Below are 22,754 nucleotides of genomic sequence, written 5' to 3'. Positions count from 1 at the left end.
TACAACTGATGGTTTCCAGTTTACATCTCCCCACGCTGCGTGTATTCATTAAAATCAATTGTTTGAACGGCCTTTTCTGGACTATCATTGTTTTACTCTCGTCCTCAATTTCGGACCCTTAACATTTGGTGCATTGGCCTGGGTTGAGGGGAGAGACACTTGGAGATTGAGACCGAGAGGGTCCGAGGCGCTCGAACGAGCAGACACGAGTCAGTGGTCGAAGTGAGTGGACATAAGCCGGCTTATTCAAAGGTAAGGCACTACCTGTTGAATTATTTCCAAACAGTGCTGGATTGGTTATGACAAAATTAAAAGTCTACTCACTGAAATTACTGCTAAATGTCTGCTTTGATTTTGGTGAAAATCTCATGAGAATTGAAGTTGAAGTAATGATAATGGAACGTTAAGTAACAGTACTGATTAAAGGAAAAGCAGTTGGACTGCTAAAGAGAATTTAGAATAATAGGTAATTGGGCGTTTTGGGGTTTACACTTCCAATTGGTTATAAGGTTGGACCTGCGTCAGTCATACACTTGTTCTGAGGTGTTGATTGTTGTTTCAAAGTATTACAAATTTCTGTAGAACGGCAGTTGGACTGCTAAGAAGCGCATTTTCTCGGAGTTAACGCTCCGTCCTGGATGACGACGGTTATCCTTGACCTATCGTGAATAGGGTTAGTACGGTTGGTGACCGGGGAGGACTTGGGAATCTCCAAAATAACTAGTGGTTGGACCACTTGACCGTTTGGAACGGTATTTGCGCTTTTTTGGGTAGCAAAGCTTGGAGCTTGGGCGTTGGACGCTTTTAAATTGAGTTAGGGATTTTAGAGATTAGACCAGAGACAGGTTGGACCTGATACTGGGTAATTGACAATAAAAACTTGGAGTTTGTCCTTGGAGGGTTAACTTAAAATTGTCTAAATTGTCTAGGTTTTAATAGGCCTGATAATACTGCAGTTGTAATTATAAAGACGTCTGTGTAAATATATTAAGAGACTTGTCTGAGTCTGTGAGTCAGGCTGGTATTATTTTTAGACTGTGTGTGTGTGTGTGAAAATGCAAATAAGGCAGCTGCAAGGTCTCTAGACTTTTAGGAAGTTTAGATAGAGACTGTTACACATTGCTGAACGCCTGTTTTGTTTATTACAATATTGTAAGTAAAGTTTTATTTCTTGCCATGACTGTATGACTGTTTGCTGGGTTTTGAGATAGGATACATAAAATGTTGATACTTATGACCGTTATTTGGGGTCTGAAAACTGAAATTGACTTTGAAATAATTTCATTAATAAATATGTCTGTAAGTGATGTCCCTTTTGGTGTTCAAGTAAGATGTTTTAGGATTTTTAGATGGGTTTCGTTTCAGTTTGAGATAATATACACAGTTACATTTGGGGTTCCTAATGTATTGTTGACTTTGAGTGATACATATAGGTGTAAGTCGTTTGATGTTTGTTGGGCAAAGGAGAACTTTAGAAGACTGTAAGTGGTTTTTCCTTTAATCCGATGACATATAAGTAGTTAGATTTGACAGACTTGTTTACACTTTGGGTTTATGTTAATATAGGTTGCAACGGGCACAGAGGAAACACAGTACAACATCTTAAGGGTTTAAAATAATAATAAATAAATGAATGAAGTTTCTTAAGGGCTCTTGTGTGTGTTTTTAGGGATAGTTTTTTGTGGGTTTTTAGGGGGAGTGTGTGTTGGTGGTGTTTGTGTGTGTCAAACGGGAGATAACATGTAAACAGAGGAATTAGAGACTAGAATGTCCTAGAAGGCAATAAAATGCAAATTAAGAAGCTGTGAACTGCTTAAACCACAGTTGGTTTCACAAGTACTGCTGCAAACAGTGTTGAATGCGTGTGTTTAAGACGCCATTTATGTTTATTAGAGGGTTATAAATAAAGTTTTGAGTTGCTGTAGTGGATGTATAGTAAGTGACTGAATTCTGATAGATGTATATATTCTGAGCCATGAATGGTGGTGTGTTTTATTTTTCAGTTATGTGTGTGTGGTGAGAAGTTGTGTGTGAGACGATGAGAGGTTTCAGTCTTCTTTTTTCTTTTTTTGACTTGCTCTTTCTGATCATGGAAGGCATGTCCAAGATACTCGTATGAAAGCGTATTTTGAGTGATTTTAACTGTGTGAATGCTGTCAGTATTTGATTTGAATGTCTCTGAATGATTTGTCTGAGTGAGTGAAAAGGGAGAAGTTTGAGAGAAAAGGCAGTGGGTGTGAGATGATTATGAAAGTATTGTGCGAATGATGTGACAAAAACTGACAAAAATGCAAAAACTTAGTATATTTAAAAGTGTGTGTGTGAGAAGAGGGTGTATTGTTTTTAGACCAAGACCTAGTAAAACTAAAAGAGGGTTTGTAGACTGTAAATAGGAAAAAACAAGTCTTTGATTAATTTGTAGAAACAGGAAAGAGAAACAGGAAATACTGTGCTCCTGTGTGTGTAGAGAGGAAGTGTGTGTGTGACTGATGATGTCAGGGGAGCACCTAGAGAAATAGACAGAGTTAAATTCTAAGAAGATGAAGCAAATCGAGGTTTTAAGATAAAAATGAATATAATACTAATTGTATGCTCTAGTGTGTCAATACAGGTGGGCGTCTCTCAACGTTGGAACCTTGAGTTCAGCAGCAGAAAAGTAGATTAAAAGAATTGGGAGAATAAGCCAGTTTTTGGCTCGAAATTGTGCGGCTGGATCTCTCACTTTGTCCCTGAAGCGGAGAAGAAGTTCAAAGGACAGTTAATCGCCTGATGAAGACCGATAGAACATCGTGGACTTGAATACAGCAGGCAAACGACAGTGCCACTGATCCATTAACACTGATGACGACTGACGACCAGCAGCAGCATGTAAGAGTAATGCAAGATGTACTGTGAAAATACAGGCTGGGCAGTTGAACAGTGGGATAAAGAATTGTGGAAGAGCACTGGACATTGAGTGATATTTTGCCATGCTGGGACTTAATCTGAAAGAAAGACTGTAAAGAAACAGAGAAGAAGACAGCAGCTGAGTTGAGACTGTGTTTGCTGGAGCTTTGAAGCACGAACAGGACATTGTGCAGAGAGGACCAGTGAGAGATGAAGCTGGACGAGTTTGACTGCGAGAATATAGGATATAATTGGATTAAAAATTGAAACCTGAACTCATGAATTGTTTAGGGATGTCCACCATAGCATAACAAAGAGGTAAACATTAGAAAAGGTAAGAATAATGAAAGAAATAATTGTCATTACCTTAATGAATAGAAAACACACATACAAATTGTTACATGTGAGTTATTTTTGAAATGAATCAGTAGTGAGATAGTTTGAATCTAAAGCTCAGTGGTGAAATGCACAAATTAAATATGAATATATAGGATGCAATGAAGAAACAGCTTACACGTAGTGTACATTAACATGAATACATAGAAATGCAATGAGAAACTCAATGAATTAATTTAATGAAGAAGCAGCTTACACTCAATTAATGTAAAATGCAAGGAAGAACACGCTTACATGCATGGCATAATTGGTATTTCTGACTAGAGACAGAGAAATGGGTCATTTAAGTACTTGTGGTAATAATGAAAATGTCTTAGTTTTGTTATTTTCAGGGGTAAAGCAGAACCGTACCAACTCTCCACAGCAGCAGTCGGAAGAAAGTTAGAAGTTAACATCACTGGATAAGTTAAGGCAAGTTTCTGGTTGAATTGTTCACAGAATCATGTGTCCATGAACCTGGAAAACAGGCCCTAGCTCCTGGCTGAAGACTAGGAGTGCTTTATTTAAGGTGGGAAATCAAAACAGAGGGTTAGTAATTTGGGGAAAAGAAAACTGACTGCTTAACTGGAGAATTGGAAAGGTGTCTGACAGATTGCGAAGCCATAGATGCAAAATACCACACACAAACAGAAAATGTATTAACCGTACAAAGACAAGCTCATGAAGCTTGTCTAATCAAAAGCTTAATGCATAGAGATATTGATTTAAAACCTGGCTAAGAACATAAGCATATGCAATGAAGATCTGCTTGCTGCTTGTATGAGTGAGAGAATGGTGTGAATGGTTAATAAAATTGATGGAAAGATTTAAAATAGATGGAAAAACACAAGAAAACTATTAAAGCAGTTTTTAAAAGGGTGACTTAGGAGTGCTCTTGCACTGATCGATCAAAATAAGTGATTAGTATAGAAAGAAAATGAAAATAATTCAATAATGTGATAAAGTTTAAACATGTATTTCTTTTGCCAAGTTAAATTGTTGAGATATGGCTGAGTATGGAAAAGTTTGAGAGCTTGTGTGAATGTGGACAGAGGAGCTAGCTGTGTGTGTGTGATTGAGGCCTTAAAGGAGGGGTAGATTGTTCAGAGGTGCAAATTTGATTAGGAGGTGTATAAATTAGTGTTGACACATTGTTGTAAGGTTTTAGGCTGAATCTAAGTATGGTGAAGTGTCTAAGGGGACATGGTTGTGTGTAAAACGGTGCAGTTTTGACAAGGTTTTCAGTGCGTTGAATGGGTGAAATTTAAGATGGTTTAAGATTTTTTTGGGGCTGTTGTTTTTCATTTTAATAGAGGGAGTTTTGATAAACATGGACATGTCGAAAAGGGCCCATAGTTTTTATAACAGTGCACTTAGAAAAAAACCTGTCAGGTGATTTTGTTTTGTACTTTGATGAGCTAACAATCAGCTCTCTTTTTCATTTTTGCTCTAAGCAGGCCTGGAAGAGAGTGAACTGACGGGCGGACAAATTACCAAGTAAGGATTGCAGCGAGTCAATCCAGTCAAAAGTATAGAGAACTATTTTCCTAAAAAGGAAAAACGAAATAAAACAAATGATTGAGCTCATTTTGCTGATGTGGAGCATCTGATGACGTCTTGCGCGGAAGGCTGCAGATCAGCAAAAATATCATGTGAATGCATGTGAGTGAATGTGAATGACTGGACTAAGGTGGGAACGAGTAAATGTGGACAGACAATTTACCATGTGAGGAAAAGAAAGGGGATGCTTTGTTTTGCTTTTGCCATGAGCAGGACAAGTGGAAGACTTAATTCTGGGGATGCTGATGTTTGCTTGGAGGAATTTTTGTTTTATTTACTGGGGTTGGATTATGTTATTACATTATAAAATGCTAAATGCTAAAAAGGAAACATTGTTTGATATAACTCATGCTACCATTAACTGAAGAAACACATGATTGATAACTGTTCTGTTTTAAGTTTTCTTTGTTGTAACACAGATTGGATCATAAAGGGGGAGAGTTGAGTATGAAATATAAAGTATAGGTTTTGTTTCCAGGAAATTCCAAGGATCCAGACTTTTGCATGGAGCAAGGACTTTGAGAAGATTTGACATGATGATTAAATTGATTTTATTCCTTAAGCACAGGTTTTCAGGGCCGGAGCAGATCCACCGGAGAGGAGGATTGTTGAGCTGTTCTGAGAGATGATATGACTAACCTTTTTCCTTTAATTTCTTAAGCCCGGGTGATGCATTTTGAGTTTTTGAGTTTTTATTTATTTGGACACATCTGGTGTGTCCAAATATAAAGGGGGAATTTAAGAGGTAATTTGAAATGGGTTCTAGGATCATTATATGACTTTTGGGGTTTTGATAATTTAGATATGGTAAAATTGAGGCAGAAATTGTTATTTTTAAATAGAGTTATTTTTAAAGTAAAATGAAACTCCCTGCTTGATTTAAAATAGGTGAGGCCAAAGGCCTGTAGCTTTTTAACTGTATAGCTCTTAACTTGCAGGGATGGCGTGGAGTGTAATGAATGAATGCAAAACATGCTTACAGACACAAATATGACATAGATTTATTTTATAGGGCAAAGGTGGAACACATGGTGTTTTGTTTCTGCTTAGCAACTAATGAGGTAAAAGGTGTTAAAGATGAATACATGTAATAAGTGAACAGGAAACATGTGAGGCTGAGACGGGTGAAACAAAATGTTGTAAATAATGGAAACTTGTGTAACTGGCATTAACAGTAATTTTTGCATGTTAGGTATATGCTTGAAGCAAAAAGAGGTGTAAATCCTGATAGAAATTCTGAAGCGTGCTTTCTAGCGGAGAGTTAGGCTGACATGGGGATGGTGTATATTTTACCCGGGGTGTGTTTAATAAAACTAAAAGTATTGCTCACACACATAAAGAGTATTGAGATTAAGTAAAGTTAATAAAAAGGATAAAGCCCAGAACATGATATTGTGAACCAAGTTTGAATAATTAAAGGAACATTGGATGAACACAATAGATTAGTGAGGTGGACCAGAGAGAGGTTTTTGTTTTCTATCTTTTACAGGAGAAGATTTCAGGACCACAGCGACTTAGGGGGGCGAGAATCCTGGAAGCCCCAGATCGAACGGAACCAACCAGAGAAAGGAGAAAAACAGAGCACAAATACACCTAGTTGTTTATGTTACAAAGAAGGTCAAAAGCTTGTTAGACGTAGGTTATAATGGAAGCATAAAAGGGATGAGAGGAAATTTACATAACATAGAAATCCTGCAACAATTCGTAAATTGCCCAAACACAGTGTTCAGACCGGATATGCGCTACCCGTTAAAGGGGGCGAAGAAATCAGGCCTAAGTCTGAAAAATGAAATGGGTTAACTCGATAGAGGAGGTTTCCAAAGGTTGAGAAAATAATGTAGGACCTTTTACCAGGAGAAAGCTAATTGTATCTTTTACACTTTACAGTGTGCACTGAGGGAAGTCAGGAATAGTTTAAACTAGGATTGAAAAAATTAAACTAGGTGAAAAAGGGGGTGTAGCAAGTAGATTTAGGGCAGCTCACAGCCTGGCGTAAACGCAAGGTGCCGTCACACAGCTTAAGTTATTTGTTTGATTTATTTTATGACAAAATAATAAGGAAACATTGTTTATCAGTAATATTGTTTACAGGGTTCATATTGCATTGAATATGTTTGTCATCACATTCATTCTATTCACAGGTTTAGTTCATTTTATACACATTGCATATCTGTGCTTGTTTAGAGTTGATGTTCTATCCAAGAGGGTTTTAAGCTTCACTGGTGAGAGTGTCCAGGTGATACATGTTGAGGGAAGATGAGAACATAGCAGGTTAATTGCATGCATGCTTACAATACACATAAATCTAGTAGCAGGCCTGAGCGAGGGCCCAAGTGTCTTCTGCTTCTTATTTGAGACCTGCGCCAATTTAGTTTACTTAGTGATTGATGACGAGGGTCCATTCCACTAGATTTCCACTAGAGAGGGACCCAGGAAAGGAGCAGAGACCACTTAAGCAAGTGTTTTCAAGTGGGAGCTGGCGTTTTATTACTGGACCACCTAGATGTCGTGAGGTTATTGTCTGGTTTGCTGAGTCAGGGGACGACTAGAGAGGGTCAGAGCGAAGGTAGTGGACCTGGGAATGTGACGTCTTTGGAAGACGTCAAGAGAGGGAATTGTGGAATTACAGGGATTATTTTACATAACCATCATCTTTATCATTGCATTAATTATCATTTTATTCAAGTGTTTATTGAAGTTGCTGGCATTATGTTATAATTTGTATTACAGGGGTTATCATAATCAAATATTAACATATTTATTACAGGTGCAGTTATAACCACTTTAAATCGTTGAGTTAAATCTATAATCTTAAAAGCTTATATGCTGAGTATTTTGTTACAGTAAAATAGTGGCTGAGCAAAGGCCTGAATGTAGTCAGCTTCTTGTTGCATTTGAGTTTGCCTAGCAACAGGTGACGCAAAGAGGAGGACAAGTCCATGGGGACCTCACCACCATATTTGGATGGATGCCAGAAAGGGGAACTCCTGTCTCTGCAGTTATCTCTTAAGATTGATCAGTGTCTGTAGAAGAGCCAAATAATGTTCTGTACATGCAAATTATGTGCTTGTAGACGCATGAGGGGGCGTCATAATACCCTGATGTTATAAAAGCAATCTGAAGTGTATTTTTGGTTGGGGATTTACAACTGATGGTTTCCAGTTTACATCTCCCCACGCTGCGTGTATTCATTAAAATCAATTGTTTGAACGGCCTTTTCTGGACTATCATTGTTTTACTCTCGTCCTCAATTTCGGACCCTTAACAGCGTGTTCATGGAGATTGCATTTTCACCTGCTGGACATCACTACCTGACAAGTTTAACTGTCTTCAGAACATTGCAGAGGCCTTATTGACTGTATTTGGCTCTACATATCTGTGTGAGCAGATTTTCTCTCACATGAGAGTGTCCTCAGGTAGCCGTCTGAATGCTGGACACTCGGAGACCTGCGTCTCTGAGTGAGAGACCAGAGATCACATTAACATGTGTATCTCTGTATTAACAAACATGCCATAATGGCCCAGTTTATTTTTCTTATCATTGTTGTGAGGAGACCATAAATAGCACTTGCATTTTCTGTTGTACAGTTCATTTGCTGTTCTTGTTATGGATAAAAAGTGTCTTTTTTTTGGTTTCAAAATAGCTGATAACTATTCGCTGATATCTGCCAACATCTGCGAACAAATATAATTCTATAAAGTGGTTCTATTTAGTGTGTAACTGTTAATATAGAGCGTTATTAAATGTATTGCTAATGCAATCATATGGCACATTGACTTCTGAGGAAATTTTAGATGGCACTCATCATCAGAAAGGTTGCCGAAAGGTTCCCTGATTTAGACTTTTTTTCTCTAATTGATCTTTTTGAGTAATACTTCAGTATTTACTTCTTCTAAATCATCAATGTGCCTTTTAACTTACAAATGATCCTCTTTTGATGTCAGTGGATGGTGGAATCATTTAATAGTCCAATTTGTTCATGTAAATGGAGAGTCCTCTTCACATAGTGATGATTAATATGGAGTTCCACAGGGTTCCATATTAGGACCAAACATGCTTCCCTTAGGCTGTATTAAAAGGCATAACATTCAATTTCCTCGCTATACAGATGATATCCATGAAGCCAGATGACGCATACCAATTAGTTAAACTGTATAAATGAGAGTGACTGCTAATTTCTTGCTTCTGGATTCAGATAAAACCAAGGTGATTGCACTCTGTCCTAAAAATCTGAAAAATATGCTGTCTAACCAGATATTTACTGGATGACTTTGCCTTGGCCTCTGGTAACACTGTGAGGAATCTTGAGTTCTGGAGTGCTGCCCCGGACTCGGTGGTGCTCAGAGTTCCACTGCCTCCACCACAAAGAATACACTGGAGTATGCAGATGAGTCCCAAATTTCTTCAAATGAAATAAACTTCCCATCCTGTATAACATGTTCTAGATTTTTTATCCTTTTCTTATGCCACAATGAAAAACTTACTTTTTACTCTTAAGGTTTTTTGGGGGGGGGATAAATATCTGGATTGTTCCAAATGTGTGTTAATTTACATGGGATAAGTGAAGACATAGTAATCTCTAAGAACCCACCATGCTGTCAGAGAAGTGTTCTGTCTTTACCAGAGTGTCCAGAACATATGACAGTAAAATTACAGAATGAAGCCTCAACCTGCAGCCTAATGATTCCCGATCACACCTGTCCAGGCCTCACTTTCATTTCCCACATAAGCATTGAAGTCAGGGAATAGGACAAAAAAATCAGAGAGTCAGGGTCCTGGAAATTAAATAGTTCCTGTTGATATTTTAGTTTGTGAAACATACAGGTCTTCAGCTTCAGTTAAACCACGCAGTGAGTCATTTCCTTTTTCGTAAAACTATAATCACACCACAGGGTGAGAACATTCACAGATCTATTCTGAGGTCAGAGGAGTCTTTTAATTATAGAACTGCATGAGAATATTTGAGCTAAGTCAAATAAAATATATAAACATGTTTTTATGCAGCCTAAAAGACAAATTTCAACATAATTCCTCTGATAAACAATCAAATACAGCTATGGGCCCTGATAAGTTAGAAAAACTTTACCACTGAAATAGAAGATCTGTGAATAACTAAAACTTTGTACGTCTGCAGGATCAATCAGTCATTACAGAACAATTTATGATACTATTTGGAACTCTCCTCTTAAGATGAGGCCAACAGAGCACCTTTGTATATTACAGAGAATGGTAGGAACACAAAACAGGAAAGAAACTTAACCTCTCAAAGCCTGAAATATAATATAACTGCTAGAAAATTCTAATGGAGAATTTATTTAACCATCTGAATGATTTGTTTAAAAGAAAATATTACATTTTAATTTATATGACTTTAAATTTGTATCATATTTGTTACATTTGGATCTTTTTTAATTGTTTAAAAATGTGTTGTGCAACTAATTTTGCTTTTTTAGGTGGGAAAAAAACAAAATTGTTTGTGTTCATCTGGACGTAGTGTAGTCCAGATGAACACAATCAACTTTTCAGGATTTCCTCACTGGGATGATTGAACATGCATCAAGACAAATTAATGGTGTAGTTTTAAAAATGTACAGAGGACTGTATGTATTGAATATGATATGCTAGGCGTCAATGGGTTAAATGTTTGCAGTGGACAGGAAATGTGAACACGTCACACAACTGCTGTGGTCAAAGCTACAGGAGCTGTTTGAGGTTGGAGTAAAAGGGAAGGAAGCACAGAGAGGTGATAGAAGGAGGAGCTGAATATAAACTCTGGTCTTATCTACATTAAGTGCAGCTTCTCTTTGTTCTGCATTTATTATCAATGCAAAGTCGAACACTTTGAGATTAGATGCAGATCAGTGTGCAGGGCTGGACGTGAGGATGGGGCACTCTTTGCTCTGTTTGCTGGGGTTATTCTGTGAGTACAATACACACCTTTACTGTTTGAATGGCAGTGATGAAGGAAAATGTTTCTCACTGGGCAAGGGTTAGGGAAGTTACTTTGAAAAAGTAATTAGTCACAGTTACTAGTTACTTCTTCAAAGAAATAACCAAGGTAGTAACTGAGTTGCAATATTATAAAAGTAACTAATTATTAGGAAAAGTAACTATTGTGTTACTTAAAAAAAATGTTTTAACCCTCTGGGATTCCCCTTTAAACACTATTCGCCTTGCCTTGTTTGGGGTCATTCTTTTCAGCACAACCTCACATGTCCGAATTTACAGTAATTTTTTCAGTTTGACATACTGTATTAACACAATTGATCTAAAATCAGATAAAAAACATAAAATCAGAGTAGAAAAAGTGATATTTTTACTGTAACAACCACAAACATGTTTAATGAATCATTTTCATAACTTGAAATGCAAACATAAACTGTACATTTTAATAACCTGTGCACAAGTTTTACAAACACCAAGGTTATATGCAGCTATTTGCCTAAAAGTGCAGCCAAGGCAGTTTTTTAAAATATAAACATTTCAAACTATTTACAGAACAATCAGGTGCTATGCGTCAAATAAGAAGTCATAAAAATTATTTATGCCACTCCTCAAAATAATATCTGTCCAGTATAAGATAAAGGATCCCATCACAAGCCTGATACCAACAGGCCTGACAGCATGAGGTGTATCACTTCTCCTGTTTTCCACCTGGAGGCAGTGTGTACACTGCAGTCTATTTTCATATTTCTCATATTTTACTTTCTACATACAGTACTTATTTTTAAAGAGTTTTTTTCATGCTTTCAGCCTGTTTGACAGTTAAGAGTACCACAGAAATTTGGTAATGAGCAATAATTGTGCTATCTAAAGATTTACCTTTAAAAAGCCTCAGTTTATATATTTAATTTGATTTTGAACAACTGCTTTATTTTTGAGAATGAAATCAATAAAATACACTGTAAACAAAAAAAAGTAAAACAAACAAACAACAACAACAAAAAAAACAGTCAATTTGCCATGAGTAACACTATACCACAACATTTACATGATGGAAAAAGGAACAGACTGAAGTTTATACTTACTTGATCCTACCACCCTTAATACTATTTAATAATTAACTAATCAGTGTTCATCAATTATATAATCAGTCAAATTTGGAAGCCTACACAGGGTTCTCTGCCTAGGCTGCTGCCCCCATAATTCAGCCCTCGATAAGTGGAAGATGATGGATGGATGGATCAGGTTTTTATTTTGTTAATTTCTGAAATGATCTGGTGTAAAGGTTGCTGCAAATTTACAACAGGGCACAAGATATGTGTGTCATCAGCAAACAAAACAAATTGCTATTTAAATGGATTTTAACCCCATTTAACCCCCTTATCTTTCCAAACTATTTATGATATTTCGTGGTTAATTGTGTCAAATGCTTTTTTCAGAAAAAGAAATATCCCAAACTTGAATTTCTTACTGTGGCTGGAATTTGTAATTTCTTCTGTGAGATCTGTGAGAAAATTGTTCTGCACCTTCTGATGGTTTGTTGTATAATATCTAAAGTGATTTAATCCACTGTTTTAGCGCTCAGCACGGTCATCAATGGAAATGCTGAAGGTGAGAAATTGTTTGTTCTTACCATTTATGCCGTATGTTTTGCTCTTAATAATAGTTCAATAATTTTAATAAACATTCATTAATTAGTTATTATTAATCTCTGGCTCTCTTCCACTGTGTCTTTTGTCCAGGGTGGGACTGGAAACAAAAAGGTCAATCATGATAGCTAAAAAATCCCCAAACAATACGCCCGACTAAAAGTTTAAGACCACTTAAAAATGGCTACAAATCATATTTTGCATGGTTGGATCTTAACAAGGTTCCAAGTAGAGCTTTAAAATGCAACAAGAAGAAATGGGAGTGAGACACAACATTTTTTGAGCATGCAATTTATTGAAAACAAGCTTAAAATGAAACAGGCCGTTTACAGCTGATCAAAAGCTTAGAACCACACCTCCAAAAACAAAAATGGTAACCCTACTAAAACAGAAATCAAAGAACCAAACATGAATTCAGTAATGAGTAGCCCCACTGTTATTGTTGGTCACTTCAGAAATTTGTTGCGGCATGCTCGATGCAAGTGTTTCCATGAGGTGAGTGGAACGAAGGGCATCTACTGTTTAGAACTGTTGTCCATTTTTGTAAACATCCCTTGCTATCCATTCCCAAAGGTCCTCAATTGGATTTAGATCAGGGAAACATGCAGGATGGTCTGAAAGAGTGATGTTATTATCCTGGAAGAAGACCCTTGTCCTGAGGGCATTGTGTACTGTAGCTTTGTCCTGTTAAAAACCCAGATGTTACCACACAGACGAGAGCCCTCAGTCATGAAGGATGCTCTCTGCAACATCTGGACATAGCCAGCGGCCATTTGACGCCCCTGCACCTCCTGAAGCTCCATTGTTACACTGAAGGAAAAAGCACCCCAGACCATTATGGCGCCCCGTCCACTGTGGCGCGTAGAAAACTCTCAGGTGGGATCTGCTTGTCATGCCAGTAACGTTGGAAACCATTAGGACCATCAAGGACCAGCCAATTGGATTCTCCGGCTCAGTGCTAGTGAAATTTTTTTGGGTCTCCCACTTGACTTCTTTGTTCCATAACCCTCAGAACCATTTAAGAAAAGGGAAGGTTTTTTTTGCCTTTGCGATCAGAACATCATGACAGTGTGACTACCTGACAGAAAATGACAAAGAATCCACATTTTTCCACAGATTTAGCCTTTTAAAGGCACGTGGTCCTAAACTTTTGATCAGCTGTAAAACAACGTGTTTCAGTTTAAGTGTTTCCAAAAAATTGCATGCTCAATTTTTTTTTCTCTCACTCCCATCTTGTTGCATGTTGAAGCTCTACTTGGGAGCTTGTTTAGATCTAACCATGCAAAATATGCTTTGGGTTTTTTTTGTGCCATTTTTCAAGTAGTCTTAAACTTTTGAGTATCTATCTATCTATCATCTATGTATATATGTATGTATATGTATATATATGTGTGTATATATACGTACTTTAATTAAAAGCTACACACACATGACAAATTAAAGGAGAAACCAACATGAAACATGGTAACCAAATGCTGCTCTGAGCACATACTCCATCTCCCTCATTTGGTGTTTTGATTAGAAGCTGTCTATGTCACTCCAAAGTCTCTGTTTAGTGTGTCCAACAGATAATTCACATTATTTAAGTTTGTATCAAACATTCAGCAAAATAAATTTATGCTTTTGATTTTTTTCTAAATTAAAGGAGGTGAACTGAACGCTACTGTGACAGCAAACACCAAAATGGTGCCAGTCGGGGGCAGTGTGACACTGACCTGCGATGTGAACCACTCTGCTGACTTAGAATATGAGTGGTTCAGACAAACCTCTAAAAACTCTGAGAAGACCACAGTAGCTGGTGAATCAGACAGAGTACTCGTGACCTCTGAGGCTGGCTTCTACACCTGCAGAGCACGTGTTAAAGAAAGTGACTCAGTCATCATTCATGAAACTGGTGAGAAAATTCATTTTTGAAACACTAGCAAATGTGAATGTGGCAGGGCGTGGTCTGAGGTGCTGCTGCAGGGGAGGCGGATGCACCTGGCTGGCATCCACTCACCGGCATAAAAGGAAGAACTGGGTCTTGACTGAGTTGTTGTTGGTGAAGTGTTCAGCTGCGAGCTGAAGAGCTACAGTTGTGTATGCGTAACATGACAACAGCCGTGAGAGTAATAAAATAATGCTGAAAAGCATTGAATTGTGGTCGCCTCCGCCATGTGTTTATTACAGTGGTGCTGAAACCCAGGAGGGGTGAACGGCAGACCCAGGGCCCGGCCAACCAGGAAAGCCGCTGGTCCAAATGGTGGCCGAGCCCGCGGCCATGCAACAGGAGCAGGTGGCGGTGTCACGCTGGCGGCAGGAAAAAGCATCTGGGCCGGACTGTGCGTCAGGTGGAGGTGTTCGAGGATCTGGGAGCTCCGATCCAGATCTGGCCGCCGCTGCTGCCGCCGCTGCCGCCGCTGCCGCTGCCTCCGCCGCTGCCGCCGCCGCTGCCGCCGCTGCTGCCGCCGCCGCCACATTACAGTGAGAATGGTTTTATTTCGCCATATATTTTAATGCTGTACTGAGAAAAAGACATCAAACTTCATCCTGTCATCTGTTGGAAGATGAGGACCTAAATGCAGACTCTGAGACAGACTCAATAAGAAATAATCAAACTTTTCTTTTGGCTGATTTAAAATCCAAAAGAACACACACACCCACACACACACACACACACACACACACACACACACACACACACACACACACACACACACACACACACACACACACACACACACAGTGGCATCACTGCCAAAATAAAACAGGAAGTGAAAATTAATAACTAAACAGTGACACAGACACAACATTAAAGTTAACAAAGGGGAACTGACACAGGAGGATGAGACAGGAAAAACAATGGGAGGGAACAAATTAAACTCCAACACTAAAGTATAACAAGAACTAAAGGCTCCAAAAATGCTCAAGAATGAATTCAACCTGAAAAAGCTCAGAAACACAATGTCAGACCTGGGAAACATTAAAACTTGTAAATAGACTTTTTTATAGAAGCATTTTTCTTTTATATTAACATTCAGCCTGCAGGGAGCTACGACTGATTCAACTTACAGGGGTTATCAAAATATTTTACTTACTTGGGTCAAACAGTTGAAGCTCTGTGCAGTAAATAAATCTGGAAATTAATATTTCAGTTGTTTTTAAAGATTGTTGCAAAACAGAGAAACATGTCTGTGAATCAGCTGTTTTGCAGTCACTTTACTCTCATGTTATAAACAGTAAAATTTCTAGGTTGTTATTTGTCTCCTAACTGGATATTTTTCTGTGAACAGTTCCCAATAAGCCCACTGTGATCCTGCTACACACCTGGCCTCAGATATACAGCGGTGAGACAGTCACTGTCAGATGTTTAATTCAAGGAGGTGAAGGAGCTCAGTATGAATGGAGTCCAGCCAAGTTAAACACACCTCTAACATCCAATGAATACACAAGCATCACAGTTACTGAGTCTGACAGTGGAGGATACAGCTGCCGGGGCATATGGGACAATTCCTTCACAGAGTGGAGTGAAGTCATCACACTGACTTTATTAAGTAAGTTGAACCTTGACCTATATTATCAGTTTTATCTAAATAAGTGAAAATACTTCAAAGATTTAGCCCTCCTTTGTGCTGCTCAGTAAAAATGTCAAGAGAACTGAAAATGATGAAATTATAATAATAATTAAAATAATCTTCTCTGTGGCTTCATTTTCTTATTACTGATCAGTAAATGAATTGATGTTTTCAAACGCTGCTGCATATGAAAAATATATAATTGGTTATTATACAGTAATTGAAATAGAAAATAGAGCAGATTACTTTTCAGTCATTTACTTTTGTTCTTTTTCTAAACTGAACTGCAGATAAACCAAAGGCCAAACTGACAGCTGATAACACAGCTGTTCCAGTAGGGGGCAGTGTGACCCTGACCTGCTCTGTGAACCCATCATCATCATCTGGATGGAAATACTACTGGTACAGAGACGGGAAAAGTTCTGACCTTGTGACTTCAGGAGATGCTGTTTTTCTATCAAATAACCAAGTCAGTGTCTCAGAGGGAGGAGGCTACTGGTGCAGAGGAGGAAGAGGAAACCCAGTTTACTACACAGAGTGGAGCCAGTCAGTCAGGATTGGGAAAACTGGTAAGTTTAAATGTAACTTCCCACAAAGCACTACATCTGATGGTGACTGAATCTTTTGTCATTCATGTGTTTTTATTGTACTTTCTTGAACATTAACAGTCTCAAACAGGCCTGTTGTGACTCTGTATCCAAACTGGTCTGAGATATACAGAGGAGAGATGATCACTGTCAGATGTGAGATCCATGGAGGAGACACTGAGTGGGATTATGAGTGGGAAACAAACAGCATCATAAAACCTCCAAATCAAAGTGAATACAGGATTAGATCTGCTTCATCATCCAACAGTGGAAACTATCGCTGTAAGGGCAGAATGAAAAGTTCACAGCATAAAACAACAGAGTGGAGTGATTCAGTCACACTGACAGTTTCAAGTGAGTTGAAGATCTTTTATTCATATTATCTGTTTTATTAAATCATCAGAGGTTTCAGGTTTTAGTTAAAGAGACAGATGTCACAGCTAACACACGCTTCATTTTTTTCACTTAATGACTTTAATGAACTACAGTCTACAATATGGCCTCATTTTATGGGGCTGTTTTATTTATTTATTTAATTTTTTGTAATTTATATGTTTTTGGGTTTTTTTTACCAGTTGACAAATAATTTGCATTCATCACTTGCAGGATAATTGTTTCATATTTGGTGCTAGTAGCTAAATTATCTACTGATGTTTTAAAATTGTAACATTATTCTAACATGTTTCCTCATGAATCATGTGATAATGTGTCTTTTCCTATAACTTCAACAGCAAGTAAACCCAGAGCCACACTGACAGCACAAAGTTCAATCATACCAGAAGGGGGCAGTGTGACACTGAGCTGCTCTGTGGAGGGCTCTGCTGGCTGGAAGTTTGACTGGTTCAGACGTGATTCAGTCTCTTCTAAAGCTCAGCTCATGAGAGGAAATGAAGCAAACAGAGTTATTAGTGTCTCACAAGGAGGTCTGTACCACTGCAGAGGAGGGAGAGGAGATCCAGTTTACTACACAGAGGACAGCAGTGACGTCACAATTATGCAAATCAGTAAGTTTAATTATTGTATTTCTGCTAAACTGAGACAGATCAAGTTATGTGATCTGTGCTGTTTGTCTTTCTTTTTCTGACTTATAGAGGTGGAAATGAGAAAACAGAAGAACTTCAGTTTCATTGTGACAAAGTGTGCACTCTGAAAGAGCCCATCCAGTTCTCAGAGAAATACATATTCAAGCCTTTCATCCTTTATTTCTTTATTTTTTACTTTATAAATAAAACATTTTAGTGTCAGCTAAGAAAATCTAAATTAACAGCATAATATTCAGATGCTAGTGGCTGCAGGGTCTCTTCACGTTTGTTTCTAGATTGCCAAAGGTTTTTTGTCTTCAATCTAAAGTTTTATATTTTTATTAAACTCATCAGCGTTCAGTTTACACACACTGATTGGCCTTTTAACCTCTAAGTTCATATCAAGTAAAGCTGATTTATTCCGACACAGCAATATCAATGAAAGATGATAACTGTGCAAAGTAAATACTGGTATTTGCTAAAACTGTTGTGTTACAGTTTGAAAGATATGAAATGTTTTATTGTGATTTTGTTTTGATGTTCAGTCTTCAAACTGTTTGCCTGTGAATCAGCTGTTTTGCAGTAACTCTACTCTTATGTTATAAACAGCACTGTTTTTATGTTTCTCTTCTCCTAACTGGATATTTTTCTGTGAACAGTTCCCAGTAAGCCCACTGTGACCCTGCAGCCATCCTGGACTCAGATATACAGCGGTGAGACAGTCACTGTCAGATGTGAGATTCAGGGAGGTGAAGGAGCTCAGTGGACGTATGAATGGAGAGCAGCCAAGTTAAACACACCTCCAACATCCAATGAACACAGAATCATCAGAGCTACTGAGTCTGACAGTGGAGGATACAGCTGCCGGGGCAGAAGGGACTATTTCTTCTCAGAGTGGAGTGATATCATCACACTGACTGTATCATGTAAGTTGGACCTTGATCTAAAATACTTTTTGATTTTGTTTGTTTTTGCTTTTTTGCCCAGTAAAATTTTTAAAACATCCAAAGAACTAAACATTATTTGTGAGCATATCACTCTGTGATAGAGAATATTCTTCCATGCGGATTCATCTTCTCATTATTGATAAGTACAGTCAGTCACACTTAAAATACACTGTAGAATAAGAGAAATCTATAATTGCCAATTATCCAGCAAAGAGAGCAGATAACACTGTTATACAGAGTATTTTGTGTAACACTACAGTTGATTGCAGCTCAGCTATCAAGTTTGGTGACATTTATCATTTTCATGTTTCGATCCAGTTCTTTAAATTGTTCTCATTCAGTCATTGACTTTTGTTCTTTTTCTAAACTGAACTGCAGATAAACCAAAGGCCAAACTGAGAGCTGATAACACAGCTGTTCCAGTAGGGGGCAGTGTGACCCTGACCTGCTCTGTGAACCCATCATCATCATCTGGATGGAAATACTACTGGTACAGAGATGAGAAATCCTCTGAAGCCCTGACCACACAAGATGCAGTTTTCCACTCAAATGGACAAATCAGTGTCTCACAGGAAGGACTCTACAGGTGCAGAGGAGGAAGAGGAAACCCAGTTTACTACACAGAGGACAGCCAGTCAGTCAGGATTGGGAAAACTGGTGAGTTTAACATAAAGTCAGATAAATTCCTGATTAAGGAGGAAGATGAAGAACAAAAGGCTTTGACATTTTTGACATTCATGTGTTTTTATTGTACTTTCTTGAACATTAACAGTGTCAAACAGGCCTGTTGTGACTCTGTATCCAAACTGGTCTGAGATATACAGAGGAGAGACGATCACTGTCAGATGTGAGATCCATGGAGGAGACACTGAGTGGGATTATGAGTGGGAAACAAACAGCATGATAAAAGCTCCAAATCAAAATGAATACAGGATTAGATCTGCTTCATCATCCAACAGTGGAAACTATCGCTGTAAGGGCAGAAAGAAAAGTTCACAGCATAAAACAACAGAGTGGAGTGATTCAGTCACACTGACAGTTTCTGACAGTAAGTAGAGTCATAGTTCATTTAACCTGGAAATAGAAACAGTTTGTAAAAATGTGTTTTTATTAGTACGTGTTGAGATATTTGACATGTTTAGATAGTCTCACTCTTAAAGTTCATCATAAATATTTGTGAGTCAACATTTTAGTGACATTGAATTCAGAGTTAAGAGACGAAACATTGAGAGAAAATCTTTGTTGAACAGATAAACCCCGTCCTGTCCTCACTGTGTCTCCATCATGGCTGAGTCCTGGAGCCTCAGTAACTCTGAACTGTGAGGTTGAACATCCGGCTGCAGGATGGAGCTTCTACTGGTATAAAGCTGTTCCTGATCTATCAGAGAAATCCTCCAGTTATGAGCTGCTACCTGATGGCAGTGGGACTGCACAGGACTCCTACATCATTCATGGACAGACACACACAGCAGGATATGTGTGCAGAGCTGGAAGAGGAGACCCAGAGTATCACACTGATCACAGTCAACCAAAGTTTGTCTGGTCTGCAGGTCAGTTTGTTTCTCTCTGTCCTTTCAATAAAGTGAGATTATGTTGTAACTTTTATTTAAGAAGTTTTCAGTAAGATTGACCTTATTAAAATCTGTTTTATATTTTGAATCCTAACATCTGTGAGCTTTGTCTCTTCACTGCATGTTGTTTCCAGATGTTCATTCAGCAGCGTCTCTCACAGTGAGTCCTGACAGAGTGCAACACTTCACCTCTGACTCTGTCTCACTGACCTGTGAGGGAAACTTCACTGAGTGGAGAGTGAGGAAGTTCTCTGAGGACGGCCGACTCTCTGACTGTAGGAGAATGACTGGATCCACATGTAACATCAACACATCAGAGTCAGATACTGCAGTGTACTGGTGTGAGTCTGGATCAGGAGAGTTCAGCAGTGCAGTCAACATCACTGTACAGAGTATGTTATTATACATTTACTTCTTGGATTTGGATGATTTAGACGTCACATGAACATTTGTCTCAGCTTTGCTGAATGTGAAGTAATTATGTGGTAAAAACACACATTCATTCAAAACACACAGGTTTGAATATACAAGATCAGATCTTCATGGTGAAAAGCATTTGTACAATCTGTTCTTATTATTGTTTGTCAGTTTTTCTAAAAGTGTGCACCAGCTGATGTGACTGAAACAATTGTGTGTGATTGTGTCACAGATGATGGTAATGGTCCTATCCTGGTGAGTCCTGTTCATCCTGTGACTGAGGGAGCTTCTGTTAGTCTGAGCTGCAGTTTGAGAACACAAAAATACTTTCCAATGTGTTTTCTATCACAATGACAAACTTATTCAAAATGATACCGAGGGGAGCTGAAGATCTCTGCAGTGTCAAAGTCTGATGAAGGTTTCTACAAGTGTCAGTACTCAGGAAGAGAGTCAGCACAGAGCTGGATGTCAGTTAAAGGTGAGCAGGATCAAAACATTTGATGGATTTTTCTAAATATGTCTGATGACTGAGAAGGAACATTAGATTGTCTGATTTAAGTCTCACAGTCACTTTGCTCCATTTCATAAAAGTATTTATTTATATAATTATAATTTATCAATAATTAATTAATGTTTGTTGTAACTGTGTCAGGAGCTGACGTCTCTTCATCTCCTGTGAGGTTGATTGTTGGACTGGTTTGTGGAGTCTCTCTCATTATTATTCTCCTGCTCTTGTTGTATCGCTGCAGAACGACCAACAGTGAGACCTTTTCCTTTACTTACTACAAACTCTTTATCATTCAAAGACACAAATGCATCATGAGGTCCATGTAAAAGCAAATGTCTTATTTTACATTTTTAATAAAGGTGCTGCTAACGAGCAGACGCTCAATCAGGATGAAGGTCAGCAGCAAGTGTACTCCTCTCTTCTTCATGGTTAGTTTTTCATGTAGTTTCACATATTCTGATGCTATTTGCAACAAGAGTGTTCTTATTACATCTGCTGCAGCTTTTAATATAAATGTTATTTGCAAGAATATTTGTGTTTAAATTAGTATCACAGACATGAGGTGACTGATTTTCTCTGACCTGCAGGTGTTCGTTCTGTGTATGAGACACTCAGAAGATGGGAAAACACTGAAAATGGTAAAGTTTACACTTTCATTAATATAGAGCTTGTGGAAGCTGGATGATTATACAATAACTGTGTTTAACATGAAAGTCAATCAGATTATTATTTCAGGTCCAGCAGAAGGTGATTACACCAATGTCACATCTGTGATTCAGCTCAAAGTCATTAACAAGACAAGTGAGTGCACAAAATGTGAGATTTGAAATGCAAAATATACATTGGTAATTATTCTCACTGATAATAAATGCATTTGTGGACAAAACAGAGGGAGTTTGTTTTGAAATGCTTTCATTTGATCACCTCAACAGGGCAACGTGGTGACCCAGAGGAGAGCTCTGACTACAATGATGTCAATCCAAATTCAGCATCAGCTTTAACATGAAGCTAAAAAGAAGCTTGTAAGTTCAAACAGGAAGATCTGTAATCACATGTGTCTGCTTCACATCACTTCCACTTTCTCATGCTGTCAAGCTCAATGTGACATCACTGGTCTTGTCCAATCATCTTTCTGCGAGTCTGTTCAGCCCAATCAGCCTCCATTCCACAGTCTTTACTCACTGCTCATGTGTCATTCTCCCTTACATTTGACCTCGTGCAACCCACCTTCATCTCAGCCTCACCCATGTTACTTAGGCTCCATCCAAGCCTCCATCTTCATCTCCACCACCAGCATCTAGACTCCAGGAAGTCCTGTTGTGTTCTGCTGTGATGGGCCATCGGGGTCTAATCACCAATAAAATATGTTTATTTCTTTCAAATGATCTCTCCTTATTGAACTTTTAACAGCAGCCCTTTAGCTGTTTTTATTTTTTTGTATTTAAAGTCACTTTGAGTGAACAGGAGAAGATTCTGAATACAAAGCAATGATTGTGACTCGACCTCTTAACATCTGTTTAAGTGTTTCTGTTATTGTAAAACTATTAGTGAACTGAAGGCATTCTTTGGACTTTCTCTCTTATTGCATTCATACTAATAACATCCATACTAAAAGGCTTTCTAGTGTGTACTGAGGTATCACATTACTGCTAAATATCTAAAATTTATTGTTAAAAATTGGGCTCTGCTAGCTTATTGTTGTTTCAGTGTAATGTTTAAATACAAATAAACAGT

General features: G+C 38.1%; 1 protein-coding gene and 1 long non-coding RNA gene across 2 annotated transcripts in view; both read left to right on the top strand.

Annotated features, from left to right (window-relative positions):
* Window positions 1–22,754, top strand: part of LOC120433546 (immunoglobulin superfamily member 1-like) — a 91,826-nt gene that overhangs the window by 45,726 nt on the left and 23,346 nt on the right. The window contains exons 7-8 of the mRNA XM_039599840.1: window positions 16,259–16,370; window positions 19,015–19,181. Of these exons, the coding sequence (XP_039455774.1) occupies window positions 16,259–16,370; window positions 19,015–19,181 (279 nt within the window). The remainder of the gene's footprint in view (window positions 1–16,258; window positions 16,371–19,014; window positions 19,182–22,754) is intronic.
* LOC116320316 lies at window positions 21,623–22,068 on the top strand. Its single transcript, XR_005612376.1, has 3 exons — window positions 21,623–21,658; window positions 21,756–21,821; window positions 21,953–22,068. It is a non-coding gene; the product is annotated as an uncharacterized LOC116320316 (long non-coding RNA).

The sequence above is a fragment of the Oreochromis aureus genome, linkage group 3 (assembly GCF_013358895.1).
Source record: "Oreochromis aureus strain Israel breed Guangdong linkage group 3, ZZ_aureus, whole genome shotgun sequence".
Classification (NCBI taxonomy): Eukaryota; Metazoa; Chordata; class Actinopteri; order Cichliformes; family Cichlidae; genus Oreochromis; species Oreochromis aureus.
This window is presented reverse-complemented; position numbering and strand designations above follow the sequence as displayed.